General features: G+C 43.1%; 1 protein-coding gene across 2 annotated transcripts in view; it reads left to right on the top strand.

Annotated features, from left to right (window-relative positions):
- The first annotated feature begins 7,962 nt into the window (after window positions 1-7,962).
- Window positions 7,963-16,668, top strand: part of PDE3B (phosphodiesterase 3B) — a 164,267-nt gene continuing 155,561 nt past the window's right edge. For both annotated transcript variants that reach the window (XM_028116860.2, XM_028116858.2), the window contains exon 1: window positions 7,963-9,277. In XM_028116860.2, the coding sequence (XP_027972661.1) occupies window positions 8,321-9,277 (957 nt within the window). In that variant the 5' untranslated portion in view covers window positions 7,963-8,320. The remainder of the gene's footprint in view (window positions 9,278-16,668) is intronic.

Raw genomic sequence — 16,668 nt, 5'->3', positions numbered from 1 at the left:
TTAGTAGTTAGGAGTAATGTAATAACAATGCTATTTCCAATCTCAGTGCCTATTTTTAAAAAAAAAATTTACTAATGAAAAGAAGAGCCTCACATTTATCGATGATGCTAGATAATGAAGTGGGTGAATCTTTTTGAGCTGCTCTTGCAAAACAACAAGAATACACTTTCGGGGGTTTAGTGGAGAAAGCACACTTAAAAGTTTTTCTTTGGTGTGTCTCCCTGCTGGCTCCGTTTAGAATCCAGAAACGACTGCTCTCTGGGGTAAAAGGCAGTTTGCTCTTGCTGCCTCCTGTCTATTGCTTGGCCTGGCAGTTTGTCACTCTCCTGGGCAAAAATCCAGCTTGTGGTAGTGAGGTGGTTTTGTGGCAGAACTCCACAATTAACCACAAGTTCAGTGTCAACGGTAGGCTGCCACGGTAGGGGCTGTGATCCTTCAGATCTGCTGGGAGAGCCAGAGCCGAAGAGACTACTGCTTGTCTAAGGAGGGAACAGGAAAACTTGGAAGGAGTTTGCATTGCTGTTTATTGTTCAAGGTTCGGGTTTTAGGTTTAATACACAAAATCCAGGAAATTTCAGATTAATAGTTATGTATTTAATACCTTTATCGGTTGCTTTTTGTAAAAAGTACGGTGGAATTGTGTCATAGATACAGTTGCTGCTCTGAAAACGAGAAATAGAGAAAGGAGAATTCTTAAAGTAGTAGAATGTATTCTTTCATTGCAAAAGACATCCAGGTACCATCACTTGAATTAAAAAAAAAAATGTCACCCACACACTCTTAAACACTTATTTTATGTTGGAAATTAAACCAAACACAAATATATGTATAATGTTTTCTGCAACTCTAAGATAGAAAGGGTTCTTTTACTGATTTTGTGAAAATGGATGTTAACAAAAACGTTTTTCAATAACGGTATAGAAGCTTTTTTGTATTAAATTGTATATTAAGAGTTTCAATTTAAATTCATTTAACAAAAAAATCCAAGGACATACAACTAAAAAAAATCTGATTAATTTTTTTTTGAGAAATACAAACACACTTCAAAAAATATTGAGCATTGGTGTGCCTGGCTGGCTCAGTCAGTGGAGTATGTGGCTCTTGGTCTTGGGGTTGTGAGTTTGAGTATTGGATATAGAGATTACTTAAAAAGTTTTTTTTAATATTGACAGAGTACTCTGCTAGTCATGGCATGGAGATTGAGCTAAGGTTGAGTAAAACAGAATTCTTGTGTTTGAAGAGTATAGTGAAGAGGTAGCCATGTAAATAAACAAATATGATGACAGAATATGAACTTTTATATAATAGTAACAATAAATTCCAGTTCCATATTAGAGCCACACCATTTCTCTAGCCTCCTCATTTTTGTTCTTTGTCCCTGTATACCTTACACTCCAGCCACAGGATGGCTTGAAATTATCCGAATGTCCCATGGTTGTATTCCTCCAGATTTTTGCACTTGCTTGCTTCCTTTGCCCAGATTATATTTCTCCCTACTTTATGTATGTAGCTTCTACTCAACTTTCAATACCAAGTCCAGAAATCTCTTTCTCTGACTCCCCAAGAGCATTATTCCTTACTCAATATTCCCACCATGGTCTGGGTTAGGTGTCCCTCTGGACTACCAGACTACACTGAGCTTCCTTTACCTCCATATCACAGTGCCTATTACACTGGGCTTTAGTAGTCTTTGTACTTCTTTAGCTTACACTATGAACCCTTAAAGGCAGGAACTATACCTGTCATCATTGTGTCCTTGTCCGCTAGCACAGTGCCCAGCACAATGCCAGGTACTTAAAAAAATGCATTCATTAAGAGAGAGAGAGATTAAATGTTGGGGGAGGGGTGTGGCATGTAGGAGAACTGAAGAAGTCAAAGAAATGAGGGAATTAAATATAAAGATGAAACAGAAAAGGCAGGGAGAGGGCAGAGAGATAGGAAGATGGCCATGCACATAGACTCTGGGGAGAGAATTGGAATTGGTAGAGGAGAAACAGATCCTGAAAACGAGTTGAGACAACCATACAGTGGGGAGACTCTGGAAAAGAATGATTCTCTTCTTAAAATTTATTATTATTTTTAACGATTTTATTTATTAGAGAGAGAGTGAGAGAGCACAAGCAGGGAGAGCAGCGGAGGGAAAGGGAGAAGCAGGCTTCCCGCTGAGCAGGGAGCCCAACGCGGGGCTCCATCCCAGAACCCTGGGATCACGACCTGAGAGGAAGGCAGATGCTTAACCAACTAAGCCATCCAGGTTCCCCTCTTCCTCTTTTTTTTTTTTTTTAAGATTTTATTTATTTGAGAGAGCGTGAGCAGGGGTGTGGGGGTGGGGCAGAGGGAGAGGGAGAAGCAGACTCCCCTGCTGAACAGAGAGCCAGATGTGGGGCTCCATTCCAGGACCCTGGGATCATGACCTGAGCCAAAGGCAGACACTTAACCCACTGAGCTACCCAGGCACTCCTCTCTTCTTTAATAGGTCTGAAGCACTGTTCTCAACAGAGTTTACCATATATTCTCTTGTGCTCCCTAACAGTCTATGTGCATAGGCCCTATCTCCCACATAGAGCTGCAGCTTGAGGAAACTTCTAAAGAACTTTACAGTTTTTAAAGTTCTAAATAGCATCTAGCAGAGTGCTCTGCATATAGTGGACACTCAGTAAATACTTGTCAAGATGAACTAAAGAATGAGTCAAGGGGCACCTGGGTGGTGCAGTCGGTTAAGCATCGACTCTTGGTTTCATCTCAGGGTCTTGAGAGCAAGCCACAGGTTGGGCTCTGTGCTCAGCGTGGAGTCTGCTCGTCCCTCTCTCTCCCCCTCTGCCCCTACCCCTGCTCGCACTCACACTCATACGTGCGCGTGTGCGCGCACACACACATACTCGCTCTCTCTTTTAAGAATTTTATGTGTTCATTTGAGAGAGAGAGAGAGAGGGAACACAAGCAGGGGGAGCGGCAGGCAGAGGGAGAGGGAGAAGCAGATTCCCCGCCGAGCAGGGAGCTGGACATGGGGCTGGATCCCAGGACCCTGGCATCATGACCAGATCCGAAGGCAATCGCTTAACTGAGCCACCCAGGTGCCTCCCTATCTCTCTTTCTCAAATAAATAAATAAATAAATAAACAAATAAATAAAATCTTTAAAAAAACAAGAGTGAGTCAAAGTGAGGCTCAGGTTCTGAGATGAGTGTTAGCTGGAAGGAAAATGGGTATTTTAACATAGACAATAGAGTCATCACTGCACACTGAACACAGGGACCTTTCTATACCAGAGAAAAGCCAGTCTATTTGACTTTCAAATGTATATTTGTAAGTGCTAATTCTTTCATTCTTTCAAAACCTTTTAAGGTTTTCATATACCTTAGGGAATGGCTCTAGTTTTAGGAATTTGGAATCTCAGACTGGTACTTAGAATTTGTCAGACTGCTTTATATCATTGTTCCTCAGAAATTAGGGCTGCTTTATTACTGAATTCCGAAAAACTGCATTTTATTTATTTTTTTAAGATTTTATTTATTTATTTGAGAGAGAGTGAGAGAGAGCACAAGCAGGGAGGAGAGGGAGAAGCAGGCTACCCACTCAGCAGGGAGCCCCATGTGGGGCTTGATCCCAGGACCCTGAGATCATGACCCTAGCTGAAGGCAGCCGCTTAACTGACTAAGCCACCCAGGTGCCTCTAGAAAAACTGCATTTTAGAAAGAGCATTTGGTTCTAAGCCTTTTCCCAAATCCAATTCAAATCCATTTTTTATGTTCTATTTCAGAGGTTTAAAATCTTTCTCCCCCCACCTTCCTCCCTCCCTCCCTCCCTCCCTTCCTCCCTTCCTTCCTTCCTTCCTTCCTTCCTTCCTTCCTTCCCCACCCTTTCTCCCCTCCTTCTTTTGCCCAGGGGTTCTAGAGAGGAGCTTCAGGTCAGGGTAGGCGGTGTTGGAACTGCCCATTTGAAGTTCTCAGGCCTCGGGGGCACCTCCACTTCAATAAGAGCATTCTGCTTTTATTTGCATCATAAAAAACTTTTTTTTATGTTTTAATTTAAATTCCAGTCAGTTAACATAGTGTTATATTAGTTTCAGGTGTACAATATAGTGACTCAACACCTCCATACATCACCCGTTCTCATCACAAGTGCCCTCCTTAATGCCTATCACCTGTTTCACCTATTCCACTGCCCCCCACCCCCCCTCGTAACCATTAGATTGTTTGTATATTTCTCTTGAAGAACGTTTTAAAATGCTGGTTGAGAGGCAACAATGCAGAATGGGAACAGTAATAAAAAGCTCTTAAAGAACTGGTAACCAGTTATCCCCTGCTTTTCCACTGCTTTTAGCAAATTTAGAGGCTGTTCATTCTCATCCTGAGGAGTCAGACCCTGAGGAGTCACCTGACCACAGGACAGTGGTAATGACTGGACTGAGTCCTGCTTCTCATCCAACCTCTTTACTATCCCTCCTTCTTACATTCCACGATCATAACGGTAATAGTCACCAACAGGTGTAGCTGCTAACATCCATTTACAAATATTTAATTTTAGAAGGGAATTTCTGGGAATACTGCTTGAGACATGGATTTCTCTACATTTGGATTTTATTCAGAAAATAATCCTATCTTCTTAAAAAAGTTTGAAAGTACAAGTTACAAGGACAGATAGTTGCACTTTATCAGAAGACAGGGCAGGTAGGGAGGAGGAGCTGAGACCTACCATGAGGCTCAATTGTTATTTCCCTTCTCTGAGGATGAAGGTTAAGGAGAGAACAAGGTAATTTACAGAGAAGGCAATTTCCAGGCCAGCAATGGTGAGCACCAGAGGTCCCAGATGAAGAGGCAGGTGTTTTGACAGTTGGGCTGAGCCCAGTAATGGGACATTACAGCTGGTGCTTATAAGGTTAGGTGGGCAGGCAGTGGCATGTAGAAGGCCTGTCAAGGGGGATCCTTAGCTACTAGACTAGTGAACCTCAGACTAGTGAACTAGTGTTTAGGGGCAGAGCTTTTGGCCCTGGGACTGGAAAGACCTAAACAGGGTTTTAGTTCTTCCATAGTTAATTGGGGCACTATCAGCTTACTGGTGTGGGTACCTAAAATGGAGAACAAAATTCTCATCCTACAAACCGAGGAACATGGGAAAACTGGTCTTTGGAACTCGACAGCAAGGACCCCCTTCAGAATAGAGGAATACACACAGGGTTGCATTGCACCAGAACAACTCGGGAGCTGGGGGGTAAGCACTAGGATTCCATGTCATGGATCATCAAACTGGGAGAACGATTCTGGTGGAGAGTTCATGGGTCAAGATGTGAGCAAAGGCAAAGTCAGGTAAAATAAGGCAGGGGTAGAGTACTGAGAAAAGTCAAAGGTGTGCCGTGACTCTAGGTCTTTTTTCACAACAGATAATGGTCATACATTCCTGAACCTAAAGACAAGAGCTAAGTAATTCTATTGGTTGTTTAAATCTGGAAAAGAATAATTAAATAATTTGAGCTCTCAGAAATGCAGCTTACTAATAATCTTTGACATGGATTGTAAACAGAGAAAGGAGTTGCTATAAACATAGCAAGCTCATTCTTTTTGTGCATATTTTTAGTTAAGTAAACTGATGGTCTTTGGTTACGTCCTTACATTTTATTTTAGAATCCTGTCAGGTGCTGGGGTTGGTGTTTAGAGGTATGCATTCCAAACATAGGTTATTGAAAGAGTTGGGCTTTTAGCCTTATGAAGACCTGGGAAGACAGCTGAAAGAAGGTGAAAGAACTGGGGAGTATGAAGAGTATTTTAAATTGTATTTGCCAGATAATAATTCTTTGATACAAATTCTTTTGTTTTGATTTGTCAACACTGAGAGTTTTCTTTAGTTTGATGGTACAAATAATTCAAAGGTTGCTCTTGGCAATCTGAAGCATGGATCCTAAGGATGCCTATATATTTTTGTCATACAGAAATCAAACTTTTTAAGACTGGAAGGGACCTTAAAGCTCATCAGAATTAACTTCCGGCAATTTTACAGCTGAGGTGAACAAGGCCTGGAAATGTTAACGTGACTTGCTTAATGCTGGGGCATGAATGGCTGGGCCAGGATTAGAAGCTATGAACGGATTTCTAGTCCATTACTATTACCATGCCTATCCCACCTCAAATTACTAACTGAGGCTTTAAAACAACTTTAATCTGAATTTGTTCTAATTTTCAAATCAGTTATCATTTTTTTCAAGATTTTATTTATTTGAGAGAGAGAGAGCGCATGAGAGCGGGGTGAGGGGCGGAGGAAGGAGTGGACTCCCGGCTAAGCAGGGAGCCCGATTCGGGGCTCAATCCCAGGACCCTGTGATCAAGACCTGAGCTGAAGGCAGAGGCTTAACTGACTGAGCCACCCAGGCACCCTGATAGCTTATTTTCTTATGAGAATTTATAATGCCAGTGCTAGTTTTGCCATGCCCTTCTGTAAAAGCTCAAAATGTATCCACAAAGGTTCCTATTTTAATCTTTGGTAGTGAGGAGTGCTGTGCATATCATTTAAAAAATGTATTCGTTGAGTTGTGTTGAAATGATACTTAAAAAAAAAACTTCCATTGTCATGGTAGAGAAAGATCACCATGGATTTTGATCTTTTAAGGAAAGCATTTGAGTAATCAATTTGAAAACTCTATTAAATATTTTTTCCTTTGTTCAAGAGACAGAAAAGGAAACGGAATTCTGGTCTCTTTTTTCATCTTGGTCAAATGCTTGTGCTAATTTCGCAGCGATTTCTGCTATGTATGTGAACTATGGCCATATACGAAAATGGTCTGTTTTAGGTCATGGCTGTGGGCAGAGATTAATTGGTGAAAAATGGGCCTGTTTGTGGCATTTACCACACAGTAAGTTTTCTCATCTCTCTGGAAAAATGTGGAATTAGCTCTTTGAGAAATGCAGGCCTGTCATGAGGTTGAAGGGAGAGTTTCGGTGGATGGAAACACAGTTCACTCTCTAAGGCAGTTATGATTGGTTAGATTCCAGAGCAGTCCCTTTGGTACAGCGAAGTTCTTCTCACTTTCAGGTCAGTGTTTCCATGTTGCTAGTTTCACCAGTAATTCACAGATAGCATCTTATTTGGCTCCTTTCGTGGCCGACTGATCCAAACTGGGCAATGGTGTTGGAGAGGACGCCGAATCCTCCCAACCCCCCTTCTCTAGAACACGCTGTTAACAGCGAAAAAGACTTCAAGGTGGAACAACTTTGTGACAACAGATTTTCTGTGCTTGTTTAGGGAGACACAGATGTGAACCAGGGGGTATGTATGGCAAGGGCGTGAAGTGGAGGCTGGGACCTTAGTTCCTTGCCTGTGAAGACAGTTGAGGAAGACAAGCTCAATAATACCTACTCGGATGCTCCCGGAGAGCACTCCACGTGCACGCTCCTTCCAAAGAGCCGCGGCCAATCTCCCCGGCCTGCTGCGTGGCCCAAGATTCCACGTTGCTGTTGAGGGCAGACCCAGGCACGGTGGTTACGGAATCCTTTGCCATGACCATGGCGGTGGCTGGTCCTTACCCGGTCACAGTTCGGACAGTCCAAGGGCCCACCCTGAAACCGGGATGTGTTAGAGGCGGGTCCGGCTTCCCCGCTCAACTCGGTTTCCCAACTAGGCACTCCCCTTCGGGGCCGCAAACACCCTCTCTCTCCCAAACCCCAGTGGTGACCTGTCGGAGCCTGGCTGCGTGTTTGTGCCTTACCCCCAAAGGGAACCTGCGCGCCTGGGGTCCCAGGTTGGCGGGCTTGTCTCCTTCCATCCGGAGGGGACCCCGCCCTCCACTGCCGGCCCCGGCCGGTCTCTGGGAGGCCCCGGCCGCGCTCTCCCCGGTCCTGGCACGCTCAGTCGGCGGGGTCCCCCGCTCGCGTCCGGGGCGGCGGCGCCGGCGCCGGGACAGGACGCGGGCGCGCGCGAGCGGCGGGCGGGGCGCGCGCCCGCCCGGGGCAGGCACGGGGGAGGAGCGCCCGCCCGCCCGCCGCCGCTCGCGCGCCCAACGGACCAGGCTGGGGCCGGGAGCTAACTGTTGCAGCCCGCCGGAGCTGGGCGGCGACGCCGAGTCTCCAGTCCCGAGAAGTGCCCGAGGAACACGGAGGGGGCGGCCGCGGCGGTCCCGAGAGCAGTCCCTTCTGCCGCTCTCCTCTGCCAGCATGTCCCGGACCCTGCCGCTCCTCCGCCCGCGCGGCGGGGATCCCGGGCCGCGGCGGCGGGCGCAACCCTGACGCGCAGCCGAGCCGGGGGGCGCCTAGAGCGCGGGGGCGGGGGCTGAGGGAGCGCGAGCGGCTGCCGCGGTCCGGGCCGTGAGGAGGGACGAGCGAGACGCGAAAGCCATGCGGTGCCCGCAGCCGCCGGACGGGGCCGCCTCGCCCCCCGAGAGTCTGAGGAACGGCTACGTGAAGAGCTGCGTGAGCCCCCTGCGGCAGGACCCTCCACGCGGCTTCTTCTTCCACCTCTGCCGCTTCTGCAACGTGGAGCTGCTACTGCCGCCGCCGGCCTCCCCCCAGCAGCCGCGCCGCGGCTCCCCCTCCTCCCGGGCGCGCCTCTCGCTGGGCGCCCTGGCCGCCTTTGTCCTCGCCCTGCTGCTCGGCTCGGGGCCCGGGAGCTGGGCTGCCAGGGCCGCCCGGCTGCGGACCCTGCTGAGCGTTTGCTCTCACAGCCTCAGCCCCCTGTTCAGCATCGCCTGTGCCTTTTTCTTCCTCACCTGCTTCTTGACCCGGAGCAAGCGGGGCCCCGGGCCGGGCCGGAGCGGCGGCGGCTCCTGGTGGCTGCTGGCGCTGCCAGCCTGCTGTTACCTGGTGGACTTCTTGGTGTGGCAGGCATGGGCTTGGGCTTGGGGGTCCGGAGACGCGGGGGCCCCCGCCGCGGCCCCGCACACGCCCCCGGCGGTGGCGGGCAGGTTGTTCTTGGTGCTGAGCTGCGTGGGCTTGCTGACGCTCATCGCGCACCCGGCGAGGCTCCGGCACAGCATCCTGGTGCTGCTCTTCTCCAGCTTCGTTTGGTGGGTCTCCTTCACCGGCCTCGGGTCGCTGCCCGCAGCCCTCAGGCCGCTGCTCTCCTGCCTGGTCGGGGACGCCGGCTGCCTGCTAGCCCTGGGCTTGGATCACTTCTTTCAGATCAGGGAAGCCCCTCACCATCCTCGCTTGGCCAGTGCCTCCGAGGACAAAGTGCCTGTGATCAGACCCCGCAGGAGGTCCAGCTGCGTGTCGTTCGGAGAAACTTCGGCCGGTTACTCCGGCAGTTGCAAGATGTTCAGGAGACCTTCGTTGCCTTGCATTTCCCGAGAACAGGTATGTTACCAGAGAGCACGGCTTGGTAGGGAAGTGAGCGCGGTTTTATCGCTTCAGTTCCCAACCTGAATTAGAGTACTTGAAAGCATGTTCACTTCCACGGTGGAAAAAAAAAAAGTTTTGTTCTGGAAAGAATTCCTAAATTACGGGAGGCTTTTTAAACACGCAGAGGTATCTTTTATCTTGGAATGGAAATGAAAGAGGAGACTGATCATATTGCACTTTTAAAAGACTTTGCTCATGCGATGGATGAGTTCTCAGGAATGAAGTGAATTATTTGCGGTTTAATAGATCGACGACTGCCACTTTGGTATACACTGATGTAGGTCTTTTTGATGCTAGTTGTTGCTGTTATAATGGTGGTGTCTCCCCAGTGGTAACATACAGGCATTAGATTGAATACATATATAAATTTTAATCAGTGCCGTTTCATTCTTGATAATCGAGAGGAAGAATTTGATATATAATGAACAGCGATGAGCTTTGGAACTGAGGCTTCGTGTAGATGAAAAGATTGTTGGGAATAATTGTTAAGGGTTCTTCCCCCTCCCCCATTTCAGTAATATAGGCCATTATAATCTTTTACAGACTAACTCATGGTCGTGTGTATTTGTTGCATAATTAGGAGAATGTTGTAACAACTTAACCTTTAAACTTAGTAATGTTTGGAAAGATGCCAAAAGCATTTCCATTTTTTTTTCCTGTAGGTTTACATGTTTTTGTTTTTTTAAAGGAATTGAAATCATCCTCAGGGAAGAGTTTCTCTTTATGTGGTTTAGAGAAATCTTGTTCTACATCACCAAGAAATCAGCGAATATAGTTGTTATTCATTGAGCATGTGCTAGGTGCGAAATATTACATATATTGTCCCAAATGCTCACAAAAACCCTGTGTGGTAGATGACAATCTCAATTTAGAGCTGAGTAAATTGAGGCTTATAGAGGCTACCCAGTTCACACATCCAGTAAGTGGCAGTGTGGGGATTTGAACCTAGACCTTTCAAGTTTTCAATGCTGTTTTTTAAGCAACTAAAAGGATGTGTGTAGAGGTTTTAAGTAGGAGAGTAGGAGTCTCTCCCATTGGTTTTCAGACTTTTTGATTGGTGATATGTTTTACACTGTAACGCAGTGTATTTGGCACAAACGTTTCTTCTTCTTGCTACATCTGATGCTCTCTTTTCTTAATAATCTTCAAGGTACTACATTGATTTTATGTTTAACACTGATCTGCAGTGTTCCAGTGAGACCACACTTCTTGAAATGTGCTCTCAGAGGCCGCTTTTGTGGTCTGTAGTTATTTGGCCACATGCTAGAAAGAATTGTTCAAAAAATGTTATGCCTTTTGCTTTCTTAGTTTACAGCCAGTGATACTAGACAATGCTTAGAAAAATGTGTGTCAGGAGAAAAACTTGTGAGATTTACTGCAGAGCAGTGAGCGTAATACCAGCCCTTTTCATAGCCTGAATGGCATTTGGTTTGACTATATGTGAATAGATTGTATTTTTTAACACCGGAAGAGTGTTTTAGCAATCTCATCACATTTGTAGACAAATTTCCTGTACTTAACAGTATTCCACTTTAATGTATTTTAATTGTAATCTGTTGGCGTAATCAATTGTGGCTGTTGTCTTGTAAATCGAAAATTCCTGGTTGTCTTAATCCTAGTCGGATGCCCTTTCCAAAGCAGCAATCCTTTTCAGCCTTCAGCTAGGTACAGTGTTGTTGTTATTGCTAGGTTGCTTCATTTATTACTTGTATTAGAGGAAAATACAATTTCACTTTTAAAAAGGGCAGTACTTTTATGGAAGTAAAAGATAGATTTTCTAATTTTAGTGCTGAACTTTGTATATGACAATTGTGAAGCCACCTTTTTGTTTCAGAAGTGAAGGAAGACAAAAAAGATTTTGGGTAGAACTTGATACAGGGGGAAATGTCCTGAATTCATCGGCAGAGGGTCAAGGGTAAAATCTTGGCTCTGCTGTGTAATCCTGGAAGAGTCAGTGAATGAATTCTTCTGAGTCTCAGGATCCTGTCAAGTTAGGGGATCCCCGTACATTAATTTTATAATAACTTCCAATTCTAGAATCCATTTCTTTTATTAAGTTATAAATAAAAATGTAACTAAAACATTACAAATTAGTAGTTCTTGAACTTTTACTTAAATGTTGAATGTTGATACTGCTAAGCTATCTTTTTTAATTGGAAAAGACGAATACTCTGTTTTTTGAATAGAGAACTTCTAAAGAGTGTATATGGATTCATTTTTGGATTGATAACAAAGTAATTATACTTTCATTTCCTTAAGTACTTAAATGTTTTTATGAACTCTTTGAAAAACAATTGAAAACTCATTAATAATAAACATTTTTAATTGTTAGAGCAGATTTAAAATAATTTTTAAGTTTTGGGATGTTAGGTACGATGTTGAAAAATCAGGGCATATGTTTGTAAGATACTTTATTTTCATAATTAGATTGGTAGCATTTGATGTAAATGCTGTGTCTGTGTCAGTTCTTAGCGAACAGTTTTTGTTGTTACAAAGCACTTAGAGATTTAAAGTTTAAATCTAGTTAGTGCTGGTGGGGTTAATGGAAAGAAGCGTTAAGTTTGTACAACATTTGCCAGCAGTCAGCTGAAACTAATAGGAAGCTAAAAGAAAAAAAATCAGTTGTCTACATAGAAGCCAGAATTTAACTAAATATCTATGCCATTTTACTTGTGTATTCTACAATGTAGTTTTCAGCTTTTCAACCAGATTCTTTGGCGTGTGATAGACTAGGTAAGTACGAGGCTTTGAAAGATGTAAATTAGTGTGTGAGAAATTTTTCTATACCTTAAATGCTAGGTGCTTTCTAAATGGTTGGGTAAATATTTAAAAATTCTGTGGCCTTAAAACCCATAAATATTACTTAAAGTGTTAATTTTATTTGAAAAAGATATACACATGTAGTATGAAGGCTTTTAAAAAAAATTGTAAAGTTTGATTATTTACCCCCTTAAGGAATTTGCAAGGCAAAACCCACTATGAATTTCTTTAATAATATTTTAGTGTTTATAATATTTATTTTATGGTTTTAATGAGTGTTTTATTCTAAATTCATGTTCATGTTTTTGTAGAAAAATATCGACCTACATAATTATTTTATGCTCTATTTTGTAAATATTGTATATGTACTCTGCCATCCGCGTTATCTTTCAAAAACACAGATTTTAATCAAATCACTCTTAAAAATCTCTTAGGCTTTTCATTGTTCACAGGATAAAGTTCATGCTCTTGACCCTTGCTTGAGAAGTCCTCTATAGCCTTTTGCTTGTTTTGTTTTTTAAAAAGCCATCTGGGATTTACGGAACACCCCTTCCTCACATCCATCCTTGGTTCTGGCTGTTTGAGGACTGCTTATTGTTATTGACTTGTAGACTTCTTTTCTCTTGCTTTTACCATTCACACTCGTTGAAATCCCCTTTAAGAAAGGAGAAATCTCCTTTAAGAAAATCTTATTTAAGAATCTTTTATTTTTTTAAAGATTTTATTTATTTATTTGACAGAGAAAGACACAGTGAAAGAGGGAACACAAGCAGGGGGAGTGGGAGAGGAAGAAGCAGGCTTCCTGAGGACCAGGGAGCCCGATGTGGGGCTCAATCCCAGGACCCTGAGATCATGACCTGAGCTGAAGGCAGTCGCTTAACGACTGAGCCACCCAGGCGTCCCAAGATTAAGAATCTTTAGAAAGTACAGTGATACATCAATGTGTAAGCTGAGGACAAAGTTCCGTTATGGCAAAGTTGGCCATATTTAAAAATAAAAGGTGAAAAAAAAAAGGTAACAAATCATGTGAAGCAGTGATGATGTGAAATAGAATATTTTCATTATATCATATGAAATAATAACATCTCCATAGTTTGTGTTTTCCCATACTGAGTGAAAGGTAAGTAGGGTCAACCATGAAAAAAACTGTATAGTTTGTTTTCATTGTCATCCTCAGAGGGAGGCCCATTTTAGTCTCTTTCCTTTTTCCCATTCAGTTACCATGTCAGCCCATTTCCCTAGCACATTTTCCCACTTTCCTATACCCCATCCAAAGCAACAACAAATTATACTTGCTGAAAATTTCCAGTTTATTTCAACATAAATATATTTATATAGCTAGAGAGATTTAAAATTTATCTAATTGAAATGTTATTTTATAGAAAGGAAAGTAATTCAACTCCAGAGAGATAGTATTGTGTCTAGGTTATGCTGTAAAATATTGGGATACAGGGATTAGAGCCCAGGTCTTGGCTCCTAGTCCCTCTATATTTTCGAAAAAGAGCATATGCGCCTTAAGTCATAGTTTTCCAAGGCTGTCTTTAATTTTGCCAGTTATCTCCAATTATGTGATAAATGATATCCTTGGCAAAAAGAGGTGGTAGGGTGGAGATTGATGGGAGAGAGAAAGATAGGAGAGACTCTTGATCATCTGGCTCATAATGACCTTGAAGACACACTTGGTACCTGATGTGGTTGTTTCAGGGTGACTTGTCAGGAGGCAGCTGGTTTCAAACTCCAGTGCCTTCAGAGGCCAGCTACACAACACATTTATGTTACATGTTGAGGAAGGAGGAGAGGGTAGGAAGAATGGAAGTGAACTGATCATTGCCTACTTTGCCTAAGGGCATTCAATCTGAACAGAACAAACTGAACAACTGTGTTAGCTAAGCAAAACTTGAGAAGAGCTGAGTTCTGAGTCATTTCTGACAGTTTGTGACATTGTTCACCTTATCATATAGGAGTTAATCCACATTTATTTAAGTGATTATTAGAAGCTTTTTCCTAGAACTTGGGGCAGAGGAATGTATTTCCTGCTGTCTTTTACTTTTACAACCTAGAACTTTCCCTTCACTATTGCTACCTAGTGGGGATCTTATAAAGATCTTCTTTATCCCTCCTCTATCAGTTAGAGTACATTGTTGGACTACTTCCTTAGATTTCATACAACTTGCATTCATTGTATTTTATAGTTATTTAATGTTTAAATTTGTAGATGAGAAATGCCATACATGAAAGACCATACATATGTATATTTTTATACAGTTTAAAGAAGAAAGTAAAACTAAAGTCATGTACTCAGCACTCATTTTCTTTGAAGTTCCCTGTGTAACCTATTTTGCTTCTCCTTCTCCCTGTGCCAGAGGCAATACATCTATCCTGATCTTTTTTTGCTATTCATTCCCTTGCTTGTCTTTATAATTATAATCCTTATGCATGTTTCCTAAGTAAATAATGTGTTGTTAGTGTTGCCTATGCCTGAACTTTAAGTAAATAGAATCATGCTGTATGAATTCTTCCATATCCTTTTTTTCTGATGTTTTCTGAGATTCATCCATGTTGATTTGGATATTTGTAGTTAATTTTCAGTGCTCTATAGAATTTCATTGTATGGCCATAGTAAAATTTATTTATCCATTCCACTGTTCATGGACCCTTGGGTGCTTTTCAGTTTTTTTGCTATTATGTACAATGCTGCTATGAAAATTCTTGTAAAGGTCTCCTGGTGCATGTGTGCATCTAGCATTAGAATTGCTGAGTTGCAAGGTACGTTTGTATTCAACTTTACTAGGCAGAATAATGGTACCACAAAGATGTCCCTGTTCTAATCCCTGGAATTTATGAATTTGTTGCTTTACATGGCAAAGGGGACTTTGCAGATGAGATTAAGTTAAGGGCCTTGAGATGGGGAGATCAACCAGGATTATCTGAGTGGATCCAGTATAATTGCAAGGGCCCTTCAAAAGCGGAAGAGGGAGACAGAAGAGATCACAGCAAGAGATGTAACAGTGGTGTTAAGGTTAGAATAATACAGTGTGAGAAAGACTCAATCCACCTTTGACTCTGAAGTGGGAGAAAGAGGCCTGGAGCCAAGGAAAGCAGGCACTGTCTTGAAGCTGGAAAAGACAAGGAAAGGGATTTTTCCCTGGAGCTCCCAGAAAGTAATGAAACCTTGCTAATACCTTGATTTTAGCTCAGTCAGACCAGCCTGACCCATAGAACTCTAAGATAATAAATTTGTGTTGTTTTATACCACTGAGTTTTTAGTTATTTATTATAGGAATGTATTCATTTGCATTAACTGCTATAACAGTTTGCATGGGTTGCTATAACAAAGTACCACCAACTGGGTGGCTTAAATCACCGAGATCCATTGTGTCTGTTCTGGAGCCTAGAAGTCCAAGATCAGGGTGTCCCCGGGCAGGGTTGCTTCCTTCACAAGGGCTTTGAGGGAGAAGCTGTTCCATGCCTGTCTCCCAGCTTCTGGTAGTTTGCTGGCGATTTTAGGCATTTTTTGGATTATAGATGCATCACCCCTATCTTTCCATGGCACTTTCTCTGTGTCTCTTCATCTAGTTTTTCCTTCTGTGCCTGTTCCCTTTGTGTCCCAATTGCCCCTTTTTGTAAGGGCCCCAGTCATATAGGATTAAGGCCCATGCTGATGACCTCATTTTAATTTAATTACTTCTGTGAAGACCTTATTCCCAAATAAAGTCACCTTCTGAGGTCCTGAAGGTTAGGATTTCAACATCTTTTTTGGGGGAACACAATTCAACCCATACAAGTGGCAGTAAGTAGAAAACTAAAACATTCTGGCAAGCTGAATTGTTTTTCACAACGGTTATACCATTTTTTTAAATTTTTTATTTTTTTAAATATTTTATTTATTTATTTGACAGAGAGAGACACAGTGAGAGAGGGAACACAAGCAGGGGGAGTAGGAGAGGGAGAAGCAGGCCTCCCACCGAGCAGGGAGCCCGATGTGGGGCTCGATCCCAGGACCCTGGGATCATGACCTGAGCTGAAGGCAGACGCTTAATGACTGAGCCACCCAGGCGCCCCCGGTTATACCATTTATACTTTTGCTAGCAGTGAGTCAGAATGCCATCAAACTGATAATTCCTATTTACCGACTCTAGTGGGTGTGAAATGGTGTTTCTTTGTGATTTTGATTTGTAGTTAACTAATTACACATAAGGCTGAGTATTTTTTATGTTTATGGACTATATTTCTTATTCACGGATTACCTGTTTATATCTTTTGCTCTTTTAAAAATTGGGTGGTTCAGGGGCCCTTGGGTGGCTCAGCCGGTTAAGCTTCTGCCTTCGGCTCAGGTCATGATCCCAGGGTCCTGAGATCGAGCCCTGCATCCAGGCTCCCTGCTCGACGGAAAGCCTGCTTCTCCCTCTCCCACTCCCCCTGCTTGTGTTCCCTCTCTCGCTGTGTCTCTTTCAAATAAATAAATAAAATCTTTAAAAAAAATAAAAATTGGGTGGTTCATTTTTTCCTCAATAAATCATGAGTTCTTTATGTATTCTGGACATTAATCCTTTATTGATTATTTGACTTGCCCATATTTTCTTTCA

Source organism: Eumetopias jubatus, unplaced genomic scaffold (genome assembly GCF_037043125.1).
Source record: "Eumetopias jubatus isolate StellerSeaLion01/CBP00866 unplaced genomic scaffold, mEumJub1_p1.0 scaffold_13, whole genome shotgun sequence".
NCBI lineage: Eukaryota > Metazoa > Chordata > Mammalia > Carnivora > Otariidae > Eumetopias > Eumetopias jubatus.
This window is presented reverse-complemented; position numbering and strand designations above follow the sequence as displayed.